The sequence below is a fragment of the Trematomus bernacchii genome, unplaced genomic scaffold (assembly GCF_902827165.1).
Source record: "Trematomus bernacchii unplaced genomic scaffold, fTreBer1.1, whole genome shotgun sequence".
NCBI lineage: Eukaryota > Metazoa > Chordata > Actinopteri > Perciformes > Nototheniidae > Trematomus > Trematomus bernacchii.
In genome coordinates, this window is record NW_022987656.1 from 6,432,296 (window position 1) to 6,456,404 (window position 24,109).

The 24,109-nt window shown below is 40.9% G+C and overlaps 1 protein-coding gene across 2 annotated transcripts; it reads right to left on the minus strand.

Moving 5' to 3' along the window:
* Positions 1-970: 970 nt before the first annotated feature.
* On the minus strand, positions 971-22,241 carry LOC117486784. Of its 2 annotated transcripts, none has more exons than XM_034135330.1 (5): positions 21,977-22,241; positions 15,762-19,821; positions 11,048-11,168; positions 9,173-10,066; positions 971-6,474 (listed from the first exon to the last, which is right to left on the minus strand). In XM_034135330.1, exons 2-5 carry the CDS (start codon positions 19,207-19,209, stop codon positions 5,907-5,909), a joined length of 5,031 nt encoding a protein of 1,676 aa, XP_033991221.1. In that variant the 5' UTR covers positions 19,210-19,821; positions 21,977-22,241; the 3' UTR covers positions 971-5,906. The 2 variants fall into 2 exon arrangements, with proteins under 2 accessions (XP_033991221.1, XP_033991220.1); XM_034135329.1 differs by having other exon boundaries at positions 21,860-22,241.
* Between the last annotated feature and the right edge of the window lie 1,868 nt (positions 22,242-24,109).

The window sequence follows — 24,109 nt, forward strand, 5'->3', positions numbered from 1 at the left end:
TGTTTGTGTCTTATAAAAGACTGTAATTATAGTTATAGAATTATTGTAACAGTTGAGTTTTTGAAATCACAGTACCTTCAAAAGAAGATATTCTATATTTGTTTGGCAGTTCATCTTTACATTGGAGTTTAAGTTTACAAATGAAAAGCAGGATTTCGGATTCATTTATCTAGGATACATTCCAATTAATTACAACTTTGGGTTTACACTCAGTTTTGCCATCATTTCTTACGTTTTTATAACAAACTCACATAAGCTGTTCCTGAGACCTGGGAAAATATATGACGTTGCTACACAAAGTCAAACAGGAAAATAATTACCAGCATGATATATACAAATAAATCGTTATTTGGAGGTAAAACTAAGACTCAGCAAATGTACAACAAGCTTTGTGTTATATGTATCGATTTTACCAGTTCAAAGCAATTCACTTGCCAAGTGCAATGTTACTATTACCAATACAAATAATGGTCCTTTAATTGTCAAATCAAATGTAAGTGTTTACTTTTGATGGCCATTTGAAGGCAGCAGAACAATAGCAAAGACAAGATTGACATATTTGAAGTTTTGGCCATTTGACTGATTTGACGTCCATATTCGCTCTCCTTTTAGCTGTTTTGGTCTCCCCCAACTCCTGAGATAATGTATGGCTCTCAAACTATTCATTGCTCCACTATGTTCATCTGCTCATTGCAAATTTGTTTCTGGACAATGTAAAGTGGGTGTGATACAGGTTTTTACATGGAGACAAGAAAGGTTTGGACTAATCATCAAAATAATGTAAAAACCACTAAAACATGGGGGCGGATTGCAGAGTTCATTCATTTAGTCCATTGTTGATAACTAATGCAGCTTTATGCATTTCCCTTTTATTTTCTCTCAGTTCTTTAAGATGGATGTATATCCCTAATAGGGTGGCATAGCAGTGAACAACCAAGGTTAAGACAGATGACACAGGCCAAAGTGAGTCACATTCCACCATCGAGTTTAATCTTTATTTGTACATTAATGCATTTCAACAAGGCTTGGCAATATGGCAAACAATTAGATTTCACATAAATCCACCTTATCCCCTTAAAAGTCTTCACTTATTCATCACCACTAAGCTTTAACAGTGATCAGCGTTTACATGAAGAGCAAAGTATTACACGTATGGCCTGATTATACTGAATTTTACAAAAGTCAGTGATGGTAATTTACCCTTAATATTTCACAGTGAAACTAGATGACTTGCCACAGTTTAATGCTAGCGAAAATCAAAGATTATTTTATTGAATTGTGTACAACTATCTGGCTCCTCCTCTCATTTGGTCCAATGTGTGAGCTCTGAAGTCTAGTTACTAAGACAAACATTCCTTCCATCAGACATGTAAAGCAGCAGGGTTAGAAAAAGCAGTTTTCCCAATAGAAACCAGGTTGTGCTACACAGCATAGAGACAGCGTAATAGAGAACACAGGTTACATTTCATATAAACAGCCTTTTCCGAATGAATTTTCAGCCAGACGCTATAAGCAGTGTGGATTATCAAACCTGTAAAGGTCGTTTTTATAAATGCTCAGCCCCATTTCTTCATCAAATAAACAGCACAGATCCACATACATGACTGTATCAAGATGCTGGAGCTGGCAGGAAATCACCAAGAAACTGCCTGGGGCCCAACTGAAGGGCCTGCAGGGGAATACTGGCTCATACAGTCTTATTCCAATGCAATCTTTCCTGTATGAAAAGCACAATATATGAGATTCTTGTTCTGGCTTGTTTCTACAAGATACATTCCTCAATTTTAATATTGCCATCGGAGATCCCAAAATACAAGGCTGAATTACCAACAAAGTTAGCACATGACTCAATGTATGTCAAAAGTATTTAGTAATTTGATTAAAACGCATTTGTTGGCACCACTTAAGTATAATATCGAATTAAGTAGATCCTGCTTTATTAGCTTATTCCTGATCCAAAATCATCATATCGAAATGATTACGGTATTTATTTATTTTATACCAGAACCATTAACAATTGACTTATTTACACATTCCTGCACACGTGTGTTTAATCAAATAACCACAAATGGACACACATGAAATAAAGAAAAGCACAGGAGTACTGCTTGGTTTCTCCTGCAATGGGAGCTTATTACAGCTCACTTTTCGTGTTTTAAAACCGCTGACTTTCAACAGGATGTTGGGGTGCTATTGGATTTTATAAGAATATTAACAAATGTAGTTTAAAAGCCTTAAAAAAAAAGTTACAATGGTCAGAGGCTGTAGTCATTTTAAACCTGCATCAGTCATGAGTACAGAACTGGTTAACACTTCTTAAGAAAACCTGTCAATCTTGCAACTTTAAAAATACGTTGCATGCTAATAAAAGCATGTTATTCATCCATGGATGTGCTTGTCAATCTGTGCTCAAAAGCACCAGATGATATCAAATAATATATATAATGAATCCATCACTAAAGCAGACATGTAGGGCTCCACCAAATCCAATTGGTTTACACAGAGCATCACCATCAAGAATAACGGTACGTCCACACAGCAGCATTAAAAAAATCTTCCAACGCTTCTGCCCATTCACTTTGAATGGGGTGACGTCACTTTGCCTCACTTTTCGCCGAACTGCATTGTGGGAAGCAGAGCGGAGCTTTCCAGGCATCTCAGGCTTCAAAAGTTGAGCAATGTTCAACTTTTGAAGCTTCTGAAGCTTTCGGTGTAAGCCTCAGCCAATCAAATCATATGCCAGTACAAGCTCTTGCCAATCAAACCGCTGCTTGTGTCTCAGGGGCGGGAGATTCATGTGATTTGTTGTTGGTCGAGCTTCAGACACGCCCGCCGGCAAGCTTTTTCCAAAGCCGCTGTGTGGACGGGCCGTAAGGACTGGCAGAGCATTTCAAGGTTCATAATGGCAGTTTAAGCTACACAAGGCAATACTTCTTAATTTGCGGAAAAAAAACAAGACAAAAAAAACCCACCCCCGCCCATCAATCACAATCAAGAAATATGGCTGCAGTATCCCCACAATACATTCACTCTCAACACAAACACACAAAAAGACACATTTACTCAACTCGGAATTATCAGTAACCTTCACTGACCAATTTGAAATTCATGAGCACGACTAAATGGCACGACTATTCATGCTAAGGAATCCATTTGTGCCAGGTCAAAACTTCCCCCGCAGTCTTTCATAACCATATACCATTGTAACACGGATTTTTATTGATGAAAGTTTGTCAACCTACCGCGTTCCCTATATGGCATTTATAATAGGATGATACATCTGATATCACTGTGCTGGTTTTTTAAAGGTGTATACGTGTGTCATTTTAAAGGGTTACTTTTAAGATTCTTTCACAAGTCTAAGTTTAGTTAGTTAAGTGGCTATTATTGGTCATTTGCGCTGCAGCAGGTAGCTGCCAAACAGGCTTCTATGCAATTACGCAACATATATACTACCATCAATGTATGTCTGATACAAGTGCTTGTTTTTCGGCCACCAACACAGTTTCATTGTTATTATAAGTATCCAACAACATCACCTACAGAGAAAAGGATCTAACAGAAGAATAAAAGCTTTTTTGTCTGACTTGAAATGATCGGTACCTGTAAGGGGGGGGGTACAAATAAATGGACAACCTGCACACCTGTTTTTTTTGTCTTTGACACTGTATGTGTTGTTTAAGATAAAGGTAAATCTGATATATATATATATATATATATGTCGGCTATATTGATATAGAGCTAATATCGTAAAGTGTTGTCTCTTCTGGTTTTTAAGAAGCTATATATTGGTTTGACTTCTATTTTTTCACCATGAACACTACTCGAGAGAATCTTACTCTAAAACTTTGTATGAATAAGCTTCAGTGCTCAGTCTGACAGCCGTAGAGCAAGGAGCTATGGACATACGGCAATAAAAGTCAAACACTCACTGGCAGCAACATTTAGTGTCCGCCAGCCGATCTCTATTCCAAGCACAGAAGAAAAGGACACAGGTGCTCAGACAAAGATGCTATGAAGACGTAGGCCCTTGGTGATTAAATCCACATTAGAGATGGTCATTTCAAGTATATCATTATATAAATATATTGTGATATTTTCTCCGTATGGTACAGCCCTCACTCCAACAGAACAGACCCCTCCCAGCTCTCCTCTCTATGACTCACTCACATTTCTACTGTTTTCTACCAGACTAAAGACAGCTCTGTGGTAAGATTTCAGAAGGAGACTTCCTCTTGGATGAGACCATGTTAGACACAATAACAAACAGACCTTTTCGGACAAAAGGTCAAAAGAACATTTTAATTGAGCGTGATTACCCAGAGCAATTACATTACAGCGCTCTGGCTCAATACTAGACTAAAATATGTTGTCCCCATTAGTCACGTAGAGACAAGAGCAAGGGTTAGGGTTGAAACGTATTCAAGTGAACCTTTAACATCAGTGCCTATTGGCAGCTTAATCCGTCTCCACACTGCAGTTTACAGCAACATAGAATTGTGGGAAACTCTTCTGGATTGCTTCATTTGCAGCACAACCATAGACAAAGGATTGATGGGAATAAAAGGGAAACAATTATGTTTATCCAATTCCACAAAGCTAAAGATGTCTTGGAGGTGTGGGAGAAGCAAAGAGGATTATGGGGGATAAAGTCACTCGCAATAAAAAATACCACCGGTGTGAAGCAAATGCTATCAATCATCTCTACCTTGTTCCATTGTTTATGGAAATTATACCAAGATACCTGATAATAAATTGATGTTTGAAAGTGTTCCACATAGAACCTCTACTTAAGTGTAATACTGCAGTAGTTGGCGGTATACATTAAATCAAACTCAGCCATTTTTATGCACAACACTTTCCACATATGAAACATATAATATAGCATGAATCCATAAGCATATTGCTCAAATATTACATTCACCATTTTTAACCTAATTGATAAATAAAACATTTAAATTAAATGTTATCACTAAATCCTTCCATTATTTGTTGCACATTCATCATATACTGTATATATATGTATATTTGATCACTCTATATTTCACTCTATAATTTTCTTTCAAAATATATTATGAACACACTGTTAAATACACTGTTGTTAAAGTTGGATGTGATTATAAAATACATTGTACATTGAAAAGTTTGACCTTTGACAGTTTTTAAAAGTCCGTTTTTTAAATATTATATGAAGTATAAGCAGGTGTTAAAGTTAGGCATTACATAGGGAAGAAGATATCATTTAATATAAGGCCTGAGACACGTTTATATAGTTAAATCTTTATAAAAAAGATAACAGAAGGGTATGGTCTGGCAGAAGTTATTTTGTCCAACTGTAAGCGTTTGTGTTATTGCGACCAAGCAACATCATGAGAACGCCTCATATGTGAATTGTGTTTTACACAATACATACATTCACCAGAATAAACCCCCACAGAACTATATATATGTCTTATTTAGATTTGAGAATAATGTGTACATGTAACTTCTAAATCAACATTTTTAGATTTCTGATCAAATCCATTCGAATAAACATTGTGCTTAAATTACATAAGGGTTCTATCAGTGGCCATTTTCCCTCATTATCTCAACCTGAAGTTCAGAATCTCACATCGCTTTAAACTTGAACAGATTATAATGATATTGTGAAGGACTGTCAACATTAGAAAATGCAACAATTAACTAGTCTTTTAAGCAGCCTTTAGTAAGTCATTAGAAGGCAATGGCAGCAACTAGAAGCACAATTAAAAACAAATTACAGGCAAATAAATCTGTACAGAAATTCTGTCATCTGTCGGTTTCAACAGAACAAATGAAAGACCTTTTCTATCTTTTGGCAACACACTGAGCTTCAGGCAAAAAAAGCTCTTCCCAAGTGGTGGTAAAAAATCATTTTCCTTTACAAATCAACCAGAAGATGATGACGATGATGAAGACGATGAAGATGAAGGGGAGCCTCTATGGGTCTCTTCTCCTCTCAGTTCCGTGAACCTTACTGATGACGATGACGTCATTTCCTTCTCTTTCTCCTTTCTACTTCCTGTGCAGACTGACCTCTGGGCAGGTCTAAACTGCCATGTCACCTTTGTTGACGCCTGCTCCACTGTTGTCGACCGTTTCACTGGCGAAGTGACACGCTGAGTTGCCATGGGAATGGCCGTTGAATCTTCCAGGCTGCTGGTTACCCCGGTAACCTTCCTTGCTTTACCATTGTTGTTTTTATCCTGTTCCGTGAAAAGCTCACTCAGCACTTCAGGCTCTGTGGTATCTCCGAATAAGTCCCAGCCCGGTTCAGCGTGCAGCTTTGATCGTGATGCGCCGGCAGCTCTGTTTCCAGCAGAAGAGATCCTGGGGGGGCGACTGGGATCGGAATCAGACAGGTCTGAGTCCCAGTCACTGTCCCCTGCCACCGAGCCACAACCCAGAACTGACATGTCACCAGGGCCAGATCCTGAACTCTCCGAGTCGGACTCCCTGAAGAAAACACAACAGGCACAATCTGAGTAAAATCATATGGAATTGTAGTAATCAAAGTGCTAATGGCATCTACAGCCTATCGCCAATTGGTGAACTTTGTCACTAGGAATCGTTATTTAAAAAAGAAAGCTTCATTATTAGAGCTCTATGTTAAACACAGGGGGAGGGGAAAACACACATTTCAATTAAAATACTCCATGAGTTTGAAGTGGAAATGAGATAAATGATGGTTGTTGACAAAAACATGCTTTTGTATGGAAATTGGATTCCAAAGGAATCAGCAGTTCTCTTCCCTGGGATAAATCCTGTCTCTCCTTCCTGAGATGTGTGAAAGTTTGCACTAATGTTCACTAGGGCCTCATGAACATTCTCAAGGACATCCTCAACCTCCAAACTCAATGTCTTTTGTTGACATGGGACACTTGGATTTCACATGCCTAACCCTTATTTTGATGTGCAAAAAAGTATTCCAGAAGTGGTAGTTAAAATCCTAGCAGACAAGGAACTAAACCTTGTATTCCCAGAGTGGAAATGGAATCCAAGATTGAGAGGTGGATTGTATTAGCAGTAAATTGGCTGCTGTCATGATGATGGTATTAGGTATTCAAGGAACATCTAGCTGGAAGAACACCCTGCGGATAACCCAGAACACTCTGACGGGATCACGTACCCTATCTGAGCTAGAATTTCTTGGTATTCTTCAGAGAGCTAGAAGACATGGCTGGGGGGAAGACGCCTGGGCTACCTTACCTAGTCAACTGCCACAACGAATCAAGCTCACAGAAAGTGCGCCGTTTGCTGAAGCACATTTTAGTAGTGTGGCCAAATAGTGGTAAAATGACTACCGTTTCAGTCATGTGATGCCAATCACGTGAAGCCTTAAAAGTCCTATTCACATTTACTTGCATTGGGAAAAATACGTCAAACTCTCAAGTAGCCATTATTTAAATCATTAGGTCCTTAACGTTTTAAAATGCACCAAAATCTGACTGAGGTATCTTCCCTCTCGATTTATTTGATTGAGCCGAGACCTGGGGCCTCATTTATAAAGGGATATACGCTCAAAAAATGGCGTACCCCAGTTTCTACGTAATGTTTGCGATTTATAAAATACTAACTTGACGGGAAAATGTGCTGTCCTCCACGCAAACTCTAACCCATACGTACGCACTAAGCACAACAACGGGAGAGACGAGAAACTGCGACACCGTTGGCAGAAGGAAGAATGGAGAGAAATATGTGGAAATAAATAAAATGTTACCTCTCATTTATCATATGAAGAATTCATTTTCAAACATTGATTAAAGCCAATCTTTAAATGATTAAACAAACGCCTGTTTGAGACTCCTCAGTGCACACAAAAACATAACTTGGATAAATAAATAAATACGGATATGTTATTTAAAACCACCTCGAATATGTTGTGTTAATGTTATGAAATGTTTTCTCATAAATGATGCGGTAAGCAGAGGACAGAATTACGTCTAAACTGACGCCGTTTTGCATTTCTATAGGTTGTAGATACGAGCATGGTTTTATATACTATCACGTTTAATCGTGTTTTATGCCGTTTGCCAAGACTTGATAAGTCGCTCGTAAAACACAGCAGGTATGGAAACTAAGAACACCGTGGTAAATTGTACAGCTAATATAACACAACACATTGTATTTCCTTTAACTGGTGGATTATGGATATATAGTTGCTGATCGACAGCTGGAACACAAACCACCAAATACAACAAAATAATTCAGATCCAGTCGTCATGACTCCACTCCGGAGGGATTCCCCGATCATTTCTTACAGTTTCTCATCAAGGGGGTGTCTCCTGTCCCCGGTACAAACACACTGCCTGAGGAAGGTTATGTGTATTTCTTTTTGTCATTAACTTTTTTCGGACCACTTATTTATTTATTTTGGTGATGATCCGACCTCCATGCTGCTACTCTGGTTCAAACTGCATCCACCAAACAATGTGATTTATCTCGACCTCCCCAAAATAACCTGAATCTGACACGGTGTGAGATGTCTTTTTTAGCTGTTCGGTCGTAATTTCCTGCGATCTTCTTCATGCAGTCAGTCAGAATGAATGAATGAATGGGCGTTTCTTTGACTATTTATAGGCAAATATGGGCGTTACGTGAAGCCCGCAAAAGCTGCGCCGCATTTCGAGTCGATTGTGATTTATAAAGGGAAACAGGCGTAGGAAGTGCTGTACGCACTTCCCTCGCCGGTACGCAATGTTTTGTGAATCGGAAAATGTCGGAACATTTCTGTACCTATTTTTTTGCTTTGTACTACGTAAGCAACGTAGGCGTTATGAATGAGGCCCCAGAAGTGACGCTATTGTGACGGAGGGAATTGGAGGCAGGATTTAATGAAAACTGTTCATCCATGGACCCAATGGATGCGGAGGATTGCCCGAAGATCCCTGAAATGATCTGGGTACTTTAGTCCTCGACATTCAGGCAATTTTTGCTTCATGGGCCACTGAGCAACTTTCATAGGAATGAACGTGGCCTCGCCTCAAATTCTGTTTCCAGTTCTCTTTTTACATCTATGTTAAATTACAAACAGGACCAGGTAAAGTGGACCAGAACATGAATAAAGGTATTGCATTTTAATGCTTAGTTGTCGGTCCCCACTGAACTATGAACGATGGAATGCAGGGATACAGTGAACAAAAAGTACACATACCTGCCGCTGTAGGGTGCAGTTCCTGTGGGGCCCAGTAGGTGGCAGGCCGGAGCAGCCAGGTACACAAAGCTGTCAGTACACAGAAAGTCTCCTTCCTCTGGTTTTTGTGGACCAAGATGAGTTGGCTTGGCCCGCCATTCTGTATTTGACTGGTCAAAGTGTGTTTTCACGCTATTTGAACGCTTTTGTACACTGCCTTGTTTTATACCATGGGTGGGAACTTCTGTCTTTGTGGCGACTTCCCCCTGGGAGGCGGGTTTTGCAGACACAGCGAGGTAAACAAAGCTGTCCGATTGAACAAAGGGATCTATGTCACCACAGTCCAGTCCTGAGCTTCTTATTGGCATCTGATTTGGATCTAGAAAGGTTTTGATTGGTTGTTTTAAGGGAGACAGAGGAAGAGGAATGTCACCTCCCATGAGGGTCACTCTTTTCCTGGGCGGTATTTCTTCACTTTGTGGGGCCATAAAAGTCGTGGAGCCCTCGTTGTCTGTATAGTTGAGATGGGTCTTCATGATTGAAACCGTGCCTATCCTACCAACCCTTCTTACATTTTCATCTTTCCCTCCCCTTTCATATGTCCCCATATTTCCATGCCCAGCTTCCTCTTGGTCCCTATCTCCTTCTATGTCTTCTTGCAAGGTTGTATTGAATACTGTAGGGTAGCACCACTGTAGCTCTGCACTCTCCTCCCTCCCCCATTCCTTTGACCCTCCGTCCTCCCCGTCCTTTTCCAGTGACGTGCTGCTGCTGCCTAGGTCAGAGCCACTGATTGGCTGGTCGCTGTCAGAGCCGGCCTCCTCCTGGCTCTGATTGGATAAGGAGAGGAAGACGCCGCTGGAGTCGGACTCCAGTGTCAGGTTGGAGTCTGGAGAGCTGTCCTCCTTAGTGGAGCTGGAAAAAAAACATGGTAGTCAAAAACTGCTACTTCCTGTTGTGCCTCCTGTGACTAATAATTATCTTTCTTTACCATTGGTTACCACTGAATCCATCAACTTTTTGGGATCAAGACTATGAATATTTATTTGCCCCACAGAGCACTTTTTTTAATGACAAGTTGATTGTTACAAAGATCTGCGAAAGACAGATTCAGATAGCACACTTTAGATATGAAATCTACTTAATTGGTCGCAAATGATGTGCACTGGATGCCTTTATTATCTTTATATGAATCCTGTCTGTTTTCATGCTAAACTACCTGTAGGTTGAAGTGGCCTTGGGCAAGATTCTGAACCCGAAATTGCTCCGTAGGCATGGCACACAACATTTACTACTGTTTATGCTTTGTTATATGTGGGATTGAGGAATCTATCTTCTTCTTCAGCACTGACTTATTTATTTGTTTACCATCTTTCTTGTCTGATTCACTCACTGTGACTGTTCAGATTTACTGATTATGTGGGATGTACCTAAAGGCTCAAGTGTTGGGCCACTACAAATCCGTTTATTTTTATCATCCTCGCCCTTCAGACATTTGTTGCATTTCATTTGCATTTACTTAAATGTAAAAAGCAACAAGACTATTAGCACTGCATAGTACACAGCTGCAGGTCAACATTGGATGCTGATGTTTTACATTGCTCTGTACATAGTTAAAAAGGCTTAAATCAGATTTCAAATGATCAGACACACAAAGTTCTACATGTAACATAAACATTATTTAAATATCCCAATCAAAGTAATACATGTGTTATACTGATACATTGAATTGAACTGAAGAGCAAATAGCCAAGTGCATTTATAAACACACCAGAGTGACTTTAATCTGATCGTTAGTTTGTCTTGACTAAATTCAAATCTGGTTTTTCAGATTATAAGCAAACATCTGGTAGATAAGGTTTTCAATGCTGACAATAAACGTTTTTGTGGAATTACCTTGTACCAACAGTGGAAGTCCCAGCAGGTTTAGTTGACCAGTCAGAAGGTCTTTCTGTGTCTGTAGTTGGTGAAGCCATAGCAGTGAGCTCCAAACTGATATGGGATCTGCTCCCTGTGCCTGGGAAGTGGAACACAGATTTAAACACAATTAAACATGAGAAGAGGGAGATATTAGCAAGATATAATCAATAGGACACTGGTCATTCCCCAATCATTAGTCAACATTTTGGATATTTTATCATAGCCATTAGATCAGAGTTTCCCATCGTCTTATGATGAGATAAGAAAAGTGGAGGACACAGGTTTGTGAAAGAAAAATAGTGTCAGTGATAGTACCTGAGCCAACAAATCCTAAAATAGGAATTATAGTGAAGACTGGCTTGAGCTAAGATAAGAAAAAGCCAAAGGCTACAACAGAAAGATCCAGAGAGAAAGTGAGAAAGATCAGCCTGTCCTCCTACAAAAAACGACCAAATAGGTCGATTGTTCAGCAGCTTAATACGACCCAGAGTCACGTTTTAAAGTGTAGCACCTCTAGTGGTCGTGTAAGAAACAACATGTTCCCGTTGATTGCAAACGCTCCGGAGGGTCGTTTATTCACAAATAACCCTCTCTGGAAAATCCTAAATTGTGGAATAGTTTGTCCATTAAAATGCTTTTTGATTAGATTTCTAGCGAGAAGTGTATATTGTACTTTTATAATCTACATCCAGTGGATGTGTAGGATCTATAGTTTGATAGATATTACGAAGATGATTTGAGGTCTCGCCAGGAGAACGTGTATATGCGGCAGCTTCCATGTAAAGTTAGCGTCAACCCTCACGGGGTGAAAACAGTATTTCCGGTCTCGAAGTTTTCATAATAAAACCGGAAGTATTCCCCTCACTGTTAAATTATTACACAGTGATATCTGCATTACTCATCCACTAAAAAAACATCAGTTTATCCTTGTTAATTACACAATATTGATTGGTTTAAATTGTGTACAATGCTTTTGTATTTTTAACCTTTGATTCGGAGAAACAAATCGTTTTTTCGGAGTTTAGACACTCCAGAGTTTCCGAAGACACTACACTACCCAGAATCCCCAGCTATCGTTTGGGACTACAACATCCGCCTTGCTTTACAAACCCTGTGATTAGTCCTCAAGCTCTGTGATTGGATGTTGGAGTGGCAGTGCGACAAGGTTACGCCGAGCGTCAAACAGCTCTTTGAAATGTAATGGAACCACGGCAGACTATCCAAAACTGGACTCGGACGGGTCCAGCCCAGCCTCTACTGGGAATTGTAGTTTTAAAAGATGTTTTCGTATTTCCCACAATTAGAAGTTGCCAGTATTAAACTGTGTACACCCTGGAGGTTTAGGGGATACGAAACACAGTGGTGTTATCACATTTAAAACATATAATTAATAAATGGGTGAAAATTGCTTCCATAATGGGCAGCATTATATATAATATATTAGACGTTAAGTACTTACGTACTACTGTCAGACTTAATATTTATCTGTTGATACCCCCAACGTTTTTTTCTTATTCAAAAGAAGACCTTAAAGGGGACCTATCATGCAAAATGCACTTTGGTACGTCTTTTATACATGAATATGTGTCCCCGGTGTTCCAGGGAACTCACCAAGTGTCAGAAAACACAACCCTCTCTATTTTCCTCCATACCCAAATCTCTAAAAAAGGGGCTGCAACGGATCTGATAAAAACTGATCCAGATTTGAACACTGTCCTGACGTCAGGACGGTGGCGCTACGGCTATTGGGCCAACTCTCCATCTATCGGGGGAATGTGGGGTTGGGCCACGGCCGGCCATTGCCGCTCGAAAGCGCTGGAGACGCTGTAGTACATATGCCAGGCCTGTAAGTCTGCCACAAAAGCAGCGAAGAAGACTTCCCGCCCATAGTTACCATGGTTACCCTTCTGTTTATTCTCCGCTGTGGCTTTTTTTCTCCCTCCCCGAGGCAAGCGTTTGCTCCCGCTGCAAACGCTTGCCTCGTTCCCCTCGTTCCTTGGAAGAGGCGGAGAGGTGGGTGTTTGTCATCTGCTGGTGGACTAACCGGAGAGAATTACAGTGCTTGCCTCGACGGGAAGGGATTGCATTGAGCAGGTCCCCTGCGGCAGAGTTTCAGTTTCAGTTACTTTCGCCGGTCAAGATGTCCGTTAAAGTTTAAATCTTCCGGACAAAATTAGAAAAGTGCCGGTCAAAGGTCTTCTTTGTTATTTATTGAGCTTTAAAACAAATGAATAACGACTCTATATAATAAAACACGGAGGACGGAGATCTCTTTTTCTCCCCCTCTTCTGACAGCCCAGCAGCTGATCAGAGCACGTCTCCCCTCTCCTGCAGGGGGGCGTGGTCAGCAGAATCAGACCCGTAGACAGCAAACAGCACATAGAGCGAAATGAGGCATGGCTAAAATGCATGATCTGTTTGGTATTTTGAAAACAGAAACGTATAAATATACCTTATATAGGTATGGCCCTACAATATATCATTTAAACATAGCATGATAGGTCCACTTTAACTTAAAGTATTCTTTAATGTTTAAATAAAGCCTTATTAGTTTGTCTGTTTTGCACATCCTCCTATTAATATCTTTGGACGTCCTGCACTAAACTGTTTTATTGTAGAGATCACTACAGTATCTTCTTGATATTTTCTATTCTATATTTCTATCATTGACCTTCTACTTTCCCCCTATTTTGTATGTAGGCTACTCTTAATATTTAAATGTTTTCATCAAATATAACTTATTCAACAACTAAATTCAATAACGTGCTTTAACCACTAGCCAGTGCGGGTTAAAAAACCAGTGGTCTAGAAATGTGTCTCTCAGAATCGAAAGAGAAAAACCTATGGGAAAAACACAAAAACATGTCGTATAATTAACAAGGATAAACTGATGTTTTTTAGTGGATGAGTACTGCAGATATCACTGTTAAATAATTTGATCATTGGTTGTATTATGAAAACTTCGAGACCGGAAATACTGTACTTGGAAGCTGCCGCATATACACGTTCTCCTGGCGAGACCTCAAATCATCTTCATAATATCTATCAAACTATAGATCCTACATATCGACTGGACGTGGATTCTAAAAGTACAATATACACTTCTCGCTAGAAATCTAATCAAAAAGCAGTTTAATGGCCAAACTATCCTACAATTTAGGATTTTACAGAGAGGGTTATTTGTGAATAAACGACCATCTGTAACGTTTGCATTCAACGGGAGCACTAGAGGGCGAAAACTTTCAAACGTGATTATAGGTCGTAATAAGGGCTTGAACAAATGACCTATTTGGTCGTAATAAGGGCTTGAACAATCGACCTATTTGGTCGTATGAGTTGGAGGACTTGTTGGAAAGATCCAAATAGAATGGAGACACATGAAATAAGCCAAAATCCAAACTTCTCTTTAAACCTTGATATCCCTTGATGGAACAATAAATAAAAACTCCAGTCCCCATCTTCTGTCAAACATGACAAATAAACTGACCTTTACAAGTAAAATCAACAGACTTAGGTACTTAAATAAAACAAATATGACCTGTTCTATCAAAATCAGTCACATCGATCCTGAAACACATTTTGCAATATATACACCGTTGGAAAGAGGAGATTCTTAGCTTTCCAATTATATCTTATTGTGTTTGTTCTCAAAATATAGAGCAAAATATTTCGAATAACATAATGTCTGTTAACACAATTTGGAAAAAGGCCAATAAAGGTTTGCTGACAATATTTTTAGCAACAGTTATTGCTTAATAACATGTTGAATCGGGAGCGGAAGGTGTCGGCACGGCCGAAAAGACACGACGGTGCTGGACAAACCAATCTGAGTAGGGCGACAGGACGCTCATCGACGGCCAGACATCTATCGACGGACGAAATCAACCCGGTGTGTCCGGGCCTTTAGACATCCCTCATATCCCTCTATTCCAGCCCTGTTTAGAGAAACGCGGATTTTGGGTCCTTAGCTTGAAAAAGAGGAGGCGGAGCTAATGCCTGATCAGAATTCTACCGGAGATAAAGTTAAATTCAGCTGTGATAAAACGCCATCCTGTTCTAAACCACATCAAGGATTATATCTGAAACAGTATGGAGCTCAAATAATTTTTGTTCCTTTTTTTATTTCCTGCTTTTTAAACACATGTGCTCTCCAGTACAGGTTAGCTCTGAGTGTTAGCGATGATTGCTAATCAAAACAAATACCATATTACGTCCAAAACACGTCAGGCATTGTTTCTGATAGCAACTCTCTGTGGGTCCACCATCCGAAATGACGTAATATCGGCAGCAAATCTGTATCCGCTCGTTGTACCCCCGTTTTTAAAACATGTGGGTACGGAGGAAAAGAGAAAGGGTTTTATTTTTCCGACACACCGGGGACACATATTTATGTATAAAAGACATCAAAAAGTGCATTTTGAATGATAGGTCCCCTTTAAGCTTCAGAAACGTACAGTATTTATCGTCTGAATATGACAATACATGTTTGAGATTCTGAAAGTCAAGACTTTGTTTGTTTAGAATCAACCAAATCTCCAAAATGACCAAATCACAAGTTTTTTACACAAGTTATATAATTTTACACAATTATCTCGCAATGCACTGTTGCGACATCTGACTGATTTTGCTAGAGCGGGTCACAAATATGGGAAGATAGAAAACAAACACATACAATCCTACTGATGTGTACCTGTCATGAGAGCAGCTTTATCTCTCTGCGGCCCTGGGTGTGTTTGGTACATGTCAGCTCGTTCCCTCTGTGGCTCCAGCAGTGGTTGGTATACATCCTGGGTGTCCCTGTGTGGTTGGGACAGGTCTAGGTGCTCCAGGTCAGAGTCCAGCTCCCTGGCTCTCCGCTCCAACTCAGTCAGGCTGAGCTCCGAAGCTGCAGAGGAGGGGGGGTGAGAGCCCCCAAAACCCATCGGGGGTCGAAGAAGAGGCCAACGCGGAAGGGAGCCAGAAAATGAATCTGTATCATCACCTCCGCCCGTTCCTCCTTTCTCCCAGCCATCCTCCCACAAAGTGTTGACCATGTCCAGGACAGTGTCCCAACCTTCTTCCTCTCCCAAAGGGCCTCCTTCTTCTTCTCCTCCCTTTACCTCACTTTCTTCTTTCTTTGATTTTGTCACAACCTGCTTGAACTCTTTTCCATGCTGCCCTTGTATTCCATCTTTAGTCTCCATTCCCTTATCCTCCTTTTTTAGACAAATTATTTCTATATCTCTTTCCTTTTTCACACGTTCCTTTATCACACGTTCCTTTATGTTCCAATCTTCTGGCACTTTCTCTTCAACCCTTCTCTCTGACTTTTCTCGTTTGGTTTCCTCTACTAGCCCCACACTGACAGGAACCCTCTCTTTCTCCTTACCCACTTTCTCCTTCTTTTTGTCTTTCTCTTCCCCCTTCTCCTTGTCTCGCTTCTCTTCTTTTCCCTTCATCTCCTCGATCTCAGTCTTACCCTTGCTTAGCTCTGCTTGTTTCTCCTTGCTTCTGGACCTCTTGGGTTCCTCTTGCTCTCTGCAGACCCTCCAGTGCTCCAAGTTCTGCTCCTTCAGGGAAGCTCTGCCCACCAAACTGGCGCTCTGTCCTGGATCTTGGTGGGATGGCTCTTTAAGTGAGCATCGTCCCACGATACTTGTAGCATTCATGAGTGTTGTTAGCGGATTCTCTGAATAGTGTCCTGGACGAGGGAGGAGGTGAACATGCGGATGCCTCTTCTCCAGTGCTGAGAGGACAGAGGGGAGTGGGGGGAGAATAGGGAGATTGTGGAGTGCCCCACCCTGCCGAACAGTCCTCTTTCTGACAATAATTCGGCGTGGCCAAGTTGACTCAATGCCCTCAGCAGGGCTTGTTTGCTCAAGGTCCGGAAACCCTCTGCTTAGGCAAGGGCTGACCACGCCTGGACGGATCCCTGTTGCCGTGCCAGGTCGAGTCCTAGATGTTGATTTGGAGGATTTGGACTTGCGGGACCTGGAACATTTCTCTACATGGCTAGATTCAATTTTATCAATGTCCAAGGGCTTTTTCTCATCTTGCTCTACAGGAGCATTCTCCGTTTTATCCCCAGCAACAACATTTATCTGGGCTTTATCTGTAATCTCGTTGCTGCTCTGGGTTTGACAAGCAACCCCAGTCTCTATGTTACTTTTAGTCCCTGTTTCCTTACCAACCCCAGTCTGTAGTACTGCCTCAGGCTCAGATGGGGCCATCTTAACTTCTGGTTTAACTTCAGCTTCTAGTCTGGGCTCTGCTGGTGAACCAACCTCACTATTAACTGTTGCTACACCCTCAGCTTCATTACCAATCAAGTTGTCCACTTGCCTCGAAATAGCTCTAACCTCAACCTCTGCCTCGATCTCTGGCTTCATCCCTGTACCAGGTTCAGCTACCAGCTCAACATTATTTTGAGGCTCAAACCTGTTCTCAGATGGTGTCGACTCAGCAACAGGTTCTTGTTTAGCCCCACCCCTTCCATTTATTTCTCCACTCCTTATCCCTCCCTTGTGTCCCTCCTTGTTCACAGTTGGAGCCATATTTTCGATCCCTACCCCAGACTGCACCTTTCCTTCTAGATCCCGTCCCCCTGGTCTAGTTTTCACCTGGGAGCCCATTCTTTTTTCAGACCCATTTTTAACACTAGCCCTGGATCCGTGGTCATGCTGGTTCCAACTTTCAGCTCTATGGTGTTCTTTTATTGCAGCCCTTATTTCGGCCTCTGACATGTTCCCAACTTCATTTACTAACCTCGGCCCATACCCAGATTTGCTGTCAATTAACACCAAACCCACACTCCCATTGTCATACTTTGAAACCATACCCCCACCTATACTTTCAGATCCAACTTTTGACCCAGCTCTATTTCTGCCCACAGCGGCAGTCCCCATTCTGGGGGCATTGGGGGAAGGTGAAGGGGAAGGTGAAGGCTGGGGAAGCAACAGGGGTGTTGTGTCTAAAACCTGGTCAGGCTCTAAAAACACAGAGTCTCTGTCAGAACGCAAAGGTACGGGTCGACCATACCCGAAGGTCCCAAATGACGATGTTTCCCTCCTCTCCCTTTCTCTTGCCCTCTCCCTCTCCAGTCTCCCCCTCTCCCTCTCTCGTTCCCACTCTCTTTGGGCCCACCCTCGCTCCATCTCCCTTTCTCTCTCCCGCTCCCAGTCCCTTTCTCGCTCATTTCTCCACCCTCCTCCTCGATCCCTCATTTCCTGCTCGAGGTCATGAGCAGATAGTTGGACCAGCGGGGCGCGGTAGGGGGATCGTCTTACCTCAAGGGGTGGCGACATTCTGAGGCTCTGTGTTTGCGAGTAATGCCTCGGCTGGATGACATGGGGAGGGGAACATCGCAAACTCTGAGACTGACTGGGTCGAGGTTTGGCAGGGGAGAAGAAAACTGGAGTATGGTAACCTGAGGAGAGAGGTGAGCCGGAAAAGGGGGAAATTAGGGGGGAAGTAAGAGAAGAGGACTGGCCCCCAGGGGGAGGGTATTGCCCTGGGTTTAGATACCCACCTCCTCTGTCCATCATCTCAGTTGTAGTATACTCCATACACTCCATCTGTGTTGGAGGTGTCATGACTTTCCAGGAATGTCGACCATCTCTACTCTTTGCACTGTCTCCATGGTGATGGTGGGGGTGATGGTGGTGCTTTTTGGATGAGGAAGAGGACACTCCGGGTGCTGAAAAAGATGACATTGAAGGAGAAACTGATCGGTTGAAACATCCTGGCGAATGGCAGCCGACACCATCGACATCCTGACCACCGAGCTTCAATGAATCAAAGATGGCTCTTTCATCCAGTCGCCGAACAAATGAGGGGTTGGGAGTTAGAGAGCGGGGCTGGGAATCAAACATGTCAGCCGGAGACCTGCTCACCCTCAGAGAGCCACTTGCAGAGTAGCTAAAACTCCCTTCATTTCCACCGTCTCTCCTTATGGATCCTCCAGAGTGATGGTGATGGCTGTCAATCTGCTGATTGATGCACATGGTATCGTAGATGGATCTTTGGGGTACATAGCCATCTCCATAACCCCCGTCCACTGTCGCAGCCCGCCCTCCCACTCCCCCATCCCCAGCTCCATGTTTTTCCAGGCAGCAGGAGCTCTTCCTGAAACACCCAGGACGGCTTAGAGGCTTTCCCATGATTGGCCGGATTGCTGACGGTGGGAGGGGTTGGTGGGATGAACGGTAGAAGTTTGAAGAGTGAATTGTGAATTTGTCAGATTTACTAATTCACCAAAAAATTGCTTAAAAAACATCAGAATGTGCAGGAAGCAGGGCATCTAGCTTTGGGAGGAACGTGGCAACAAAAAAAAAAATAGAAATATACAATTCCAATTTTTGCTTCGTTTAATGTAAAATACTCAAGCATAATCCTTCTGTTCAACAAAATAAGCTTGTCCAAAGCTCAATGTGATAAAAGCAATGTAAAGAGCATTATCGCAAATTGAAATATCCCAACCAGATTTCGAAACGAAAAGTACTGAAAAAAGATGTCCAGTTATTATGTCCACAGGGTTACTGTTCTTAGCTCATTTCCTCTCCCACTCTTTTCCCAGCATTTCTACATTTGTATTTATTCTGGTTGTTTATTGTTCTGGATGTCGGTTTGGATCCAATTAAGTCTTTATCCAGTGGAGCGTTATTCTGTCAGACACAAAGCGACAGAAAGGCCGAGCACAGTGATAGAAATGATGAATCCAGTCAGAGCTTCTTCTTTCATTCCGACTGTATGTGTTGATTACCACTGTCTGTCTGTAAAAAACAAAGAAAACAAAAAAGAAATTTGAACAAAAGACAGCTTGGAAAAGTCTCTCCACAAACGTCAAGTGAGTGGATATTAACATATTCAGTATTAAGACATTAGTATCAATCACTGATATTCTTGCATCCCCAATTAAAGAAGAACTCCAACAACTGCCTATCACAGTTTACTTATACAAATAAGTACTACTCTACCTGTTGAAACAGTTCTGTAATGTCCTTGAATTGAGCTTTATCAAATTAGAGATATTACGTCAATAATAACAGCATCAGTTCATTAAGAATGGTCGTACCATATAGAACATTAGAACCCCTACTGATAAATGATGCGCTAATGTCAAACAGCACCAACCCAAGGAGGTCCACCATTGAGTTACCAATAATGCTGAGAAGAGAAGCCCTTTGCTTGGGAAGGGAGTTAGCCAGTTGAACACTTTTGTTTTTCTCAAAAGGCATTTAGTTGTTGTGTCTTGGAGCTAAACCATAGCTCTCAAAAACTGTCAATATATATATTTTTTGAAATCCTTGGTGCTCCTCTTCCAAGGACAAGCTGAATGCTGAGTTAGGAACTGTAGCTTTAGTCCAGCACTCTTCATAACCTAAAGGGTTGTAAATTCAAAGGCAAGAAAACAAAAGATAAAAAACCTTAAATGTATGTTTCCCAAAAGATGGGCGTAACATTAAGCATTTGTCCTGAGTCCTACTTAGATAATGCCTTTGGTCCATTTGGAAGTTATACAGGAGGACAACAAGTAAGTAGTGAAAATAGGTTCATAGCTAAGAAAACAAGGGGTACAATCCTTCAATATTTCTTACTTAGAACTATATGTTTTTCTCCAAAGTACAGGCTAAACGCAAAATGTAATCTAATCTCTTTGTTCAATTTTCTGGAATAGCTCCTTACAGCAAGACTACAAAAGCTAAAAGCCTTCAATAACATTACTTTCTCATTTTCTCCCAAGGAATGACCAAACACTTTAGTCAATTTATAATATATCATTAAAAAAAACATACAGTTTTCAAAACCAAAAGGGTGAAAAACTCTTTAGAGTCATTTGTAGTAAATGATAACAAAAAATAACCTTCAAATGTATGTTTCTTCTCAGGATGAGCTCGACATCAAGCTTAATGCTGCCCTTGTTGGCGAACCCTTTGATCAATTTTGTAAGCATTATATCTAAAATAATATAACACACCAACAGATCTGACTATCTAAAAGGGGGGAGAACTGTCCATAGTTAAAAAGCGCAAGCAAAAAGGAGTTGGTCAGATGTAATAGCGACAGCCTGTACCAAGCATTTGGAGCCAAAAATAAAGTCAAGATGACGTCAATAATTTCCTTCAAAGCTGTTCCATTCTTCAATATGAAAAATCTGAAGATGAATTTTCCAATATGCCATAATATGAAAATATAAAAATGTGGCTTGACAGTAAACTGGATTATCTACAGCAGCTAGCCAGCTAACTCTAGCATTGTCTGCGATAGCATAATAACTTGCTAAACGTTAGCTTGCAGGAAGTTACCAGCATTACAGAGAAAAAAGAATGTGACCCACTGAAGCTTGGCATCAACCTCATACTTAGGGAGCTCAGGACAACACTGAATAATTTCATCACACTTGAACCAGTTTAGAAATGCTAAATACAAGTGAAAAGTCATACACTCATTCAAAATCTAATTATTTTTCTTATCTGAAGAAAAGATTCAGATATCGAAAAACACCTTAGGAAAGGTTTCCACAGCAGTCTCTCAAAAGTATTTGTACTGATCCTTTTAAATGTAATGTTAGAGAATCAAAAGTATCTATTTAGACTGTATTAGTCATGCCTTCCTTGCAAATTAGTTAAACTCTGTCAAAGGAGTCTATTGATAGTTGGGAATCATTCCTAGTCTCTCTGTCTCTTTGCCTATCTTTTCAGTGTCCCTTCATTCTTCAGCATCCTCTCTCCCTCCCTCCCTCTTTCTCTCTTTCATCACTGCTGCTGCCACCTGCTCTATTTTCCCTGCGATCGATAGAAAAGCCAGAACCTTATCAACATGGTCACAGTCATTAAAAGGCATCAGTCAATCCAGCGCGTCGATCTCAGTCCCATCCTGTTAAGGTCTTGTCATTCTGCCTCAAATCAGCAGTCCCCCGTTTCTTACCGGCATCTCTTCCTCTGTTGTTTCTCTCTCTCCCTCTCTTTATCTCTGCTGTTTTTCGTCTTTTCTGACGCTCGTCTCCCTCTCTCTCCCCCTCTTTCTCTCCCCTCTCCCTCTCTCTCCGCTGTGAATCATGCCTTCTGTCAGAGGAAGGTTTTTCTGACAAGCGCTCGCTCTGCCAACCAACACACCAACGCAAACCCTCCTCTTCCTCCTCCTCCTCTCCTTTTCACTCTCTCTCCCCTTTCTAGCTTTTCTTCTTGTCAATTCAGCCTCTCAATCTTTCCTTCTCTTCCTCTATCTATCTATCTCTCTCTCCTCCCATTTACACTCCACACAGCTTCGGGGCATTAAGAGCTTTGGAGCTGCAAAGAGACCAACTTCTTCTCTCCAGCTGCTTTCTCTCTTTCCCATCTCTCTGTAATCTTCTCTCATTCCCTTCTAGAATTAGTTTGACCTGAGTGGTTTCACTTGGGAAATCATCACCTTCAGACATTTTCGAAATGAGGTAACGAAGGAGAAAAAGAACGACATCTATATATCTATCTATCTATCTATCTATCTATCTATCTATCTATCTATCTATCTATCTATCTATCTATCTATCTATCTATCTATCTATCTATCTATCTATCTATCCATCTATCTATCTCTATCTATCTATCTATCTATCTATCTATCTATCTATCCATCTATCCATCTATCCATCTATCTATCTATCTATCTATCTATCTATCTATATATCTATATATCTATCCATCTATCTATCTCTATCTATCTATCTATCTATCTATCTATCTATCCATCTATCTATCTCTATCTATCTATCTATCTATCCATCTATCTATCTATCTATCCATCTATCCATCTATCCATCTATCCATCTATCTATCTATCTATCTATCTATCTATCCATCTATCTATCTATCTATCTATCTATCTATCTATCTATCTATCTATCTATCTATCTATCTATCTATCTATCTATCTATCTATCTATCTATATATCTATCTATCTATCTATCTATCTATCTATCCATCTATCTATCTCTATCTATCTCTCTATCTATCTACTGTATCTATCCCACATATCCATATTTCACTCTCCCACACACTTGTTTCTTCTCTGGCTCTCTCCATCCCTCTTGTAGCCCTCTCAGTTTGCCCTCTACCTCCCACTCCTCACCTCAGCGTTAATGCAACACGCATCACTGTGGAGGCGGAATGGAGAGTGAAAGAGAGAGACGGAAATAAAAGTAAGAGCAACAATGGGCGCTCGCGTACTGTACTGTGCAGTTTCGAAATGTCTTCATCAGCAATATAATTTGCCCATGTACAGCTGTTTGAAAACAGACTCATTAAGGGATGTTAATTTAATGATTCCATCATGTAGCCTACTTTTTGTGCACCTGCTGAATGATACAGCAGATAGCTTCTACATTTGCAGTACCAAACACTCCTAGAACGAAATTCATTGGTGCAAAGATAAAGAAAATGAACAGAAAAGTAATGATGTGTCGGTCGCGAACGAGTCGGCTCAAAGAGCCGGCTCTTTTAAGTGAACGACGGGAGCCGGCTCGCGCCCGCGAACAAGCCGTTTTTGTTTTGTTATGTAATATAAGACAGAATGATATGATGATCTCCGCGCTACGGGTGCTCCGTGCATGCATGCAGTGACATGTAATATCTAAGGATTGGAGACTAGGGATGGGAATTTGAAAGCAAATGTATATTCGAATATTCGACCCCCAAAAAAACGGTTAACCGATTAACCGAAATGTACATATCCTATATAAATAAAAGAAAATGTGGGAGAAAAAAAATTACAAAAATGTTTTTTTAATTTTGAAAAGTAAATAAATACATGTTCAAATAAGTATAGAAACCAAGTCGAATTTGTCAAATGTATTGAACTGGTGATCACAGTTTGAACAGTTGACAGCTATAGGCCTACAGCTTTCATGCTTAAAACATAACTTGGTTTTTAAATGAAAGAGGGATCATACACGAACAACATAACGGGTTAGGGTAACGTAACCCTATTACAACAGAGATCAACGACCTATAACAGGGCCTATGCACAGAATGCAGCTATTCAATACTCATTCTTGTTTAAGAATATGAGTATGTCTACCA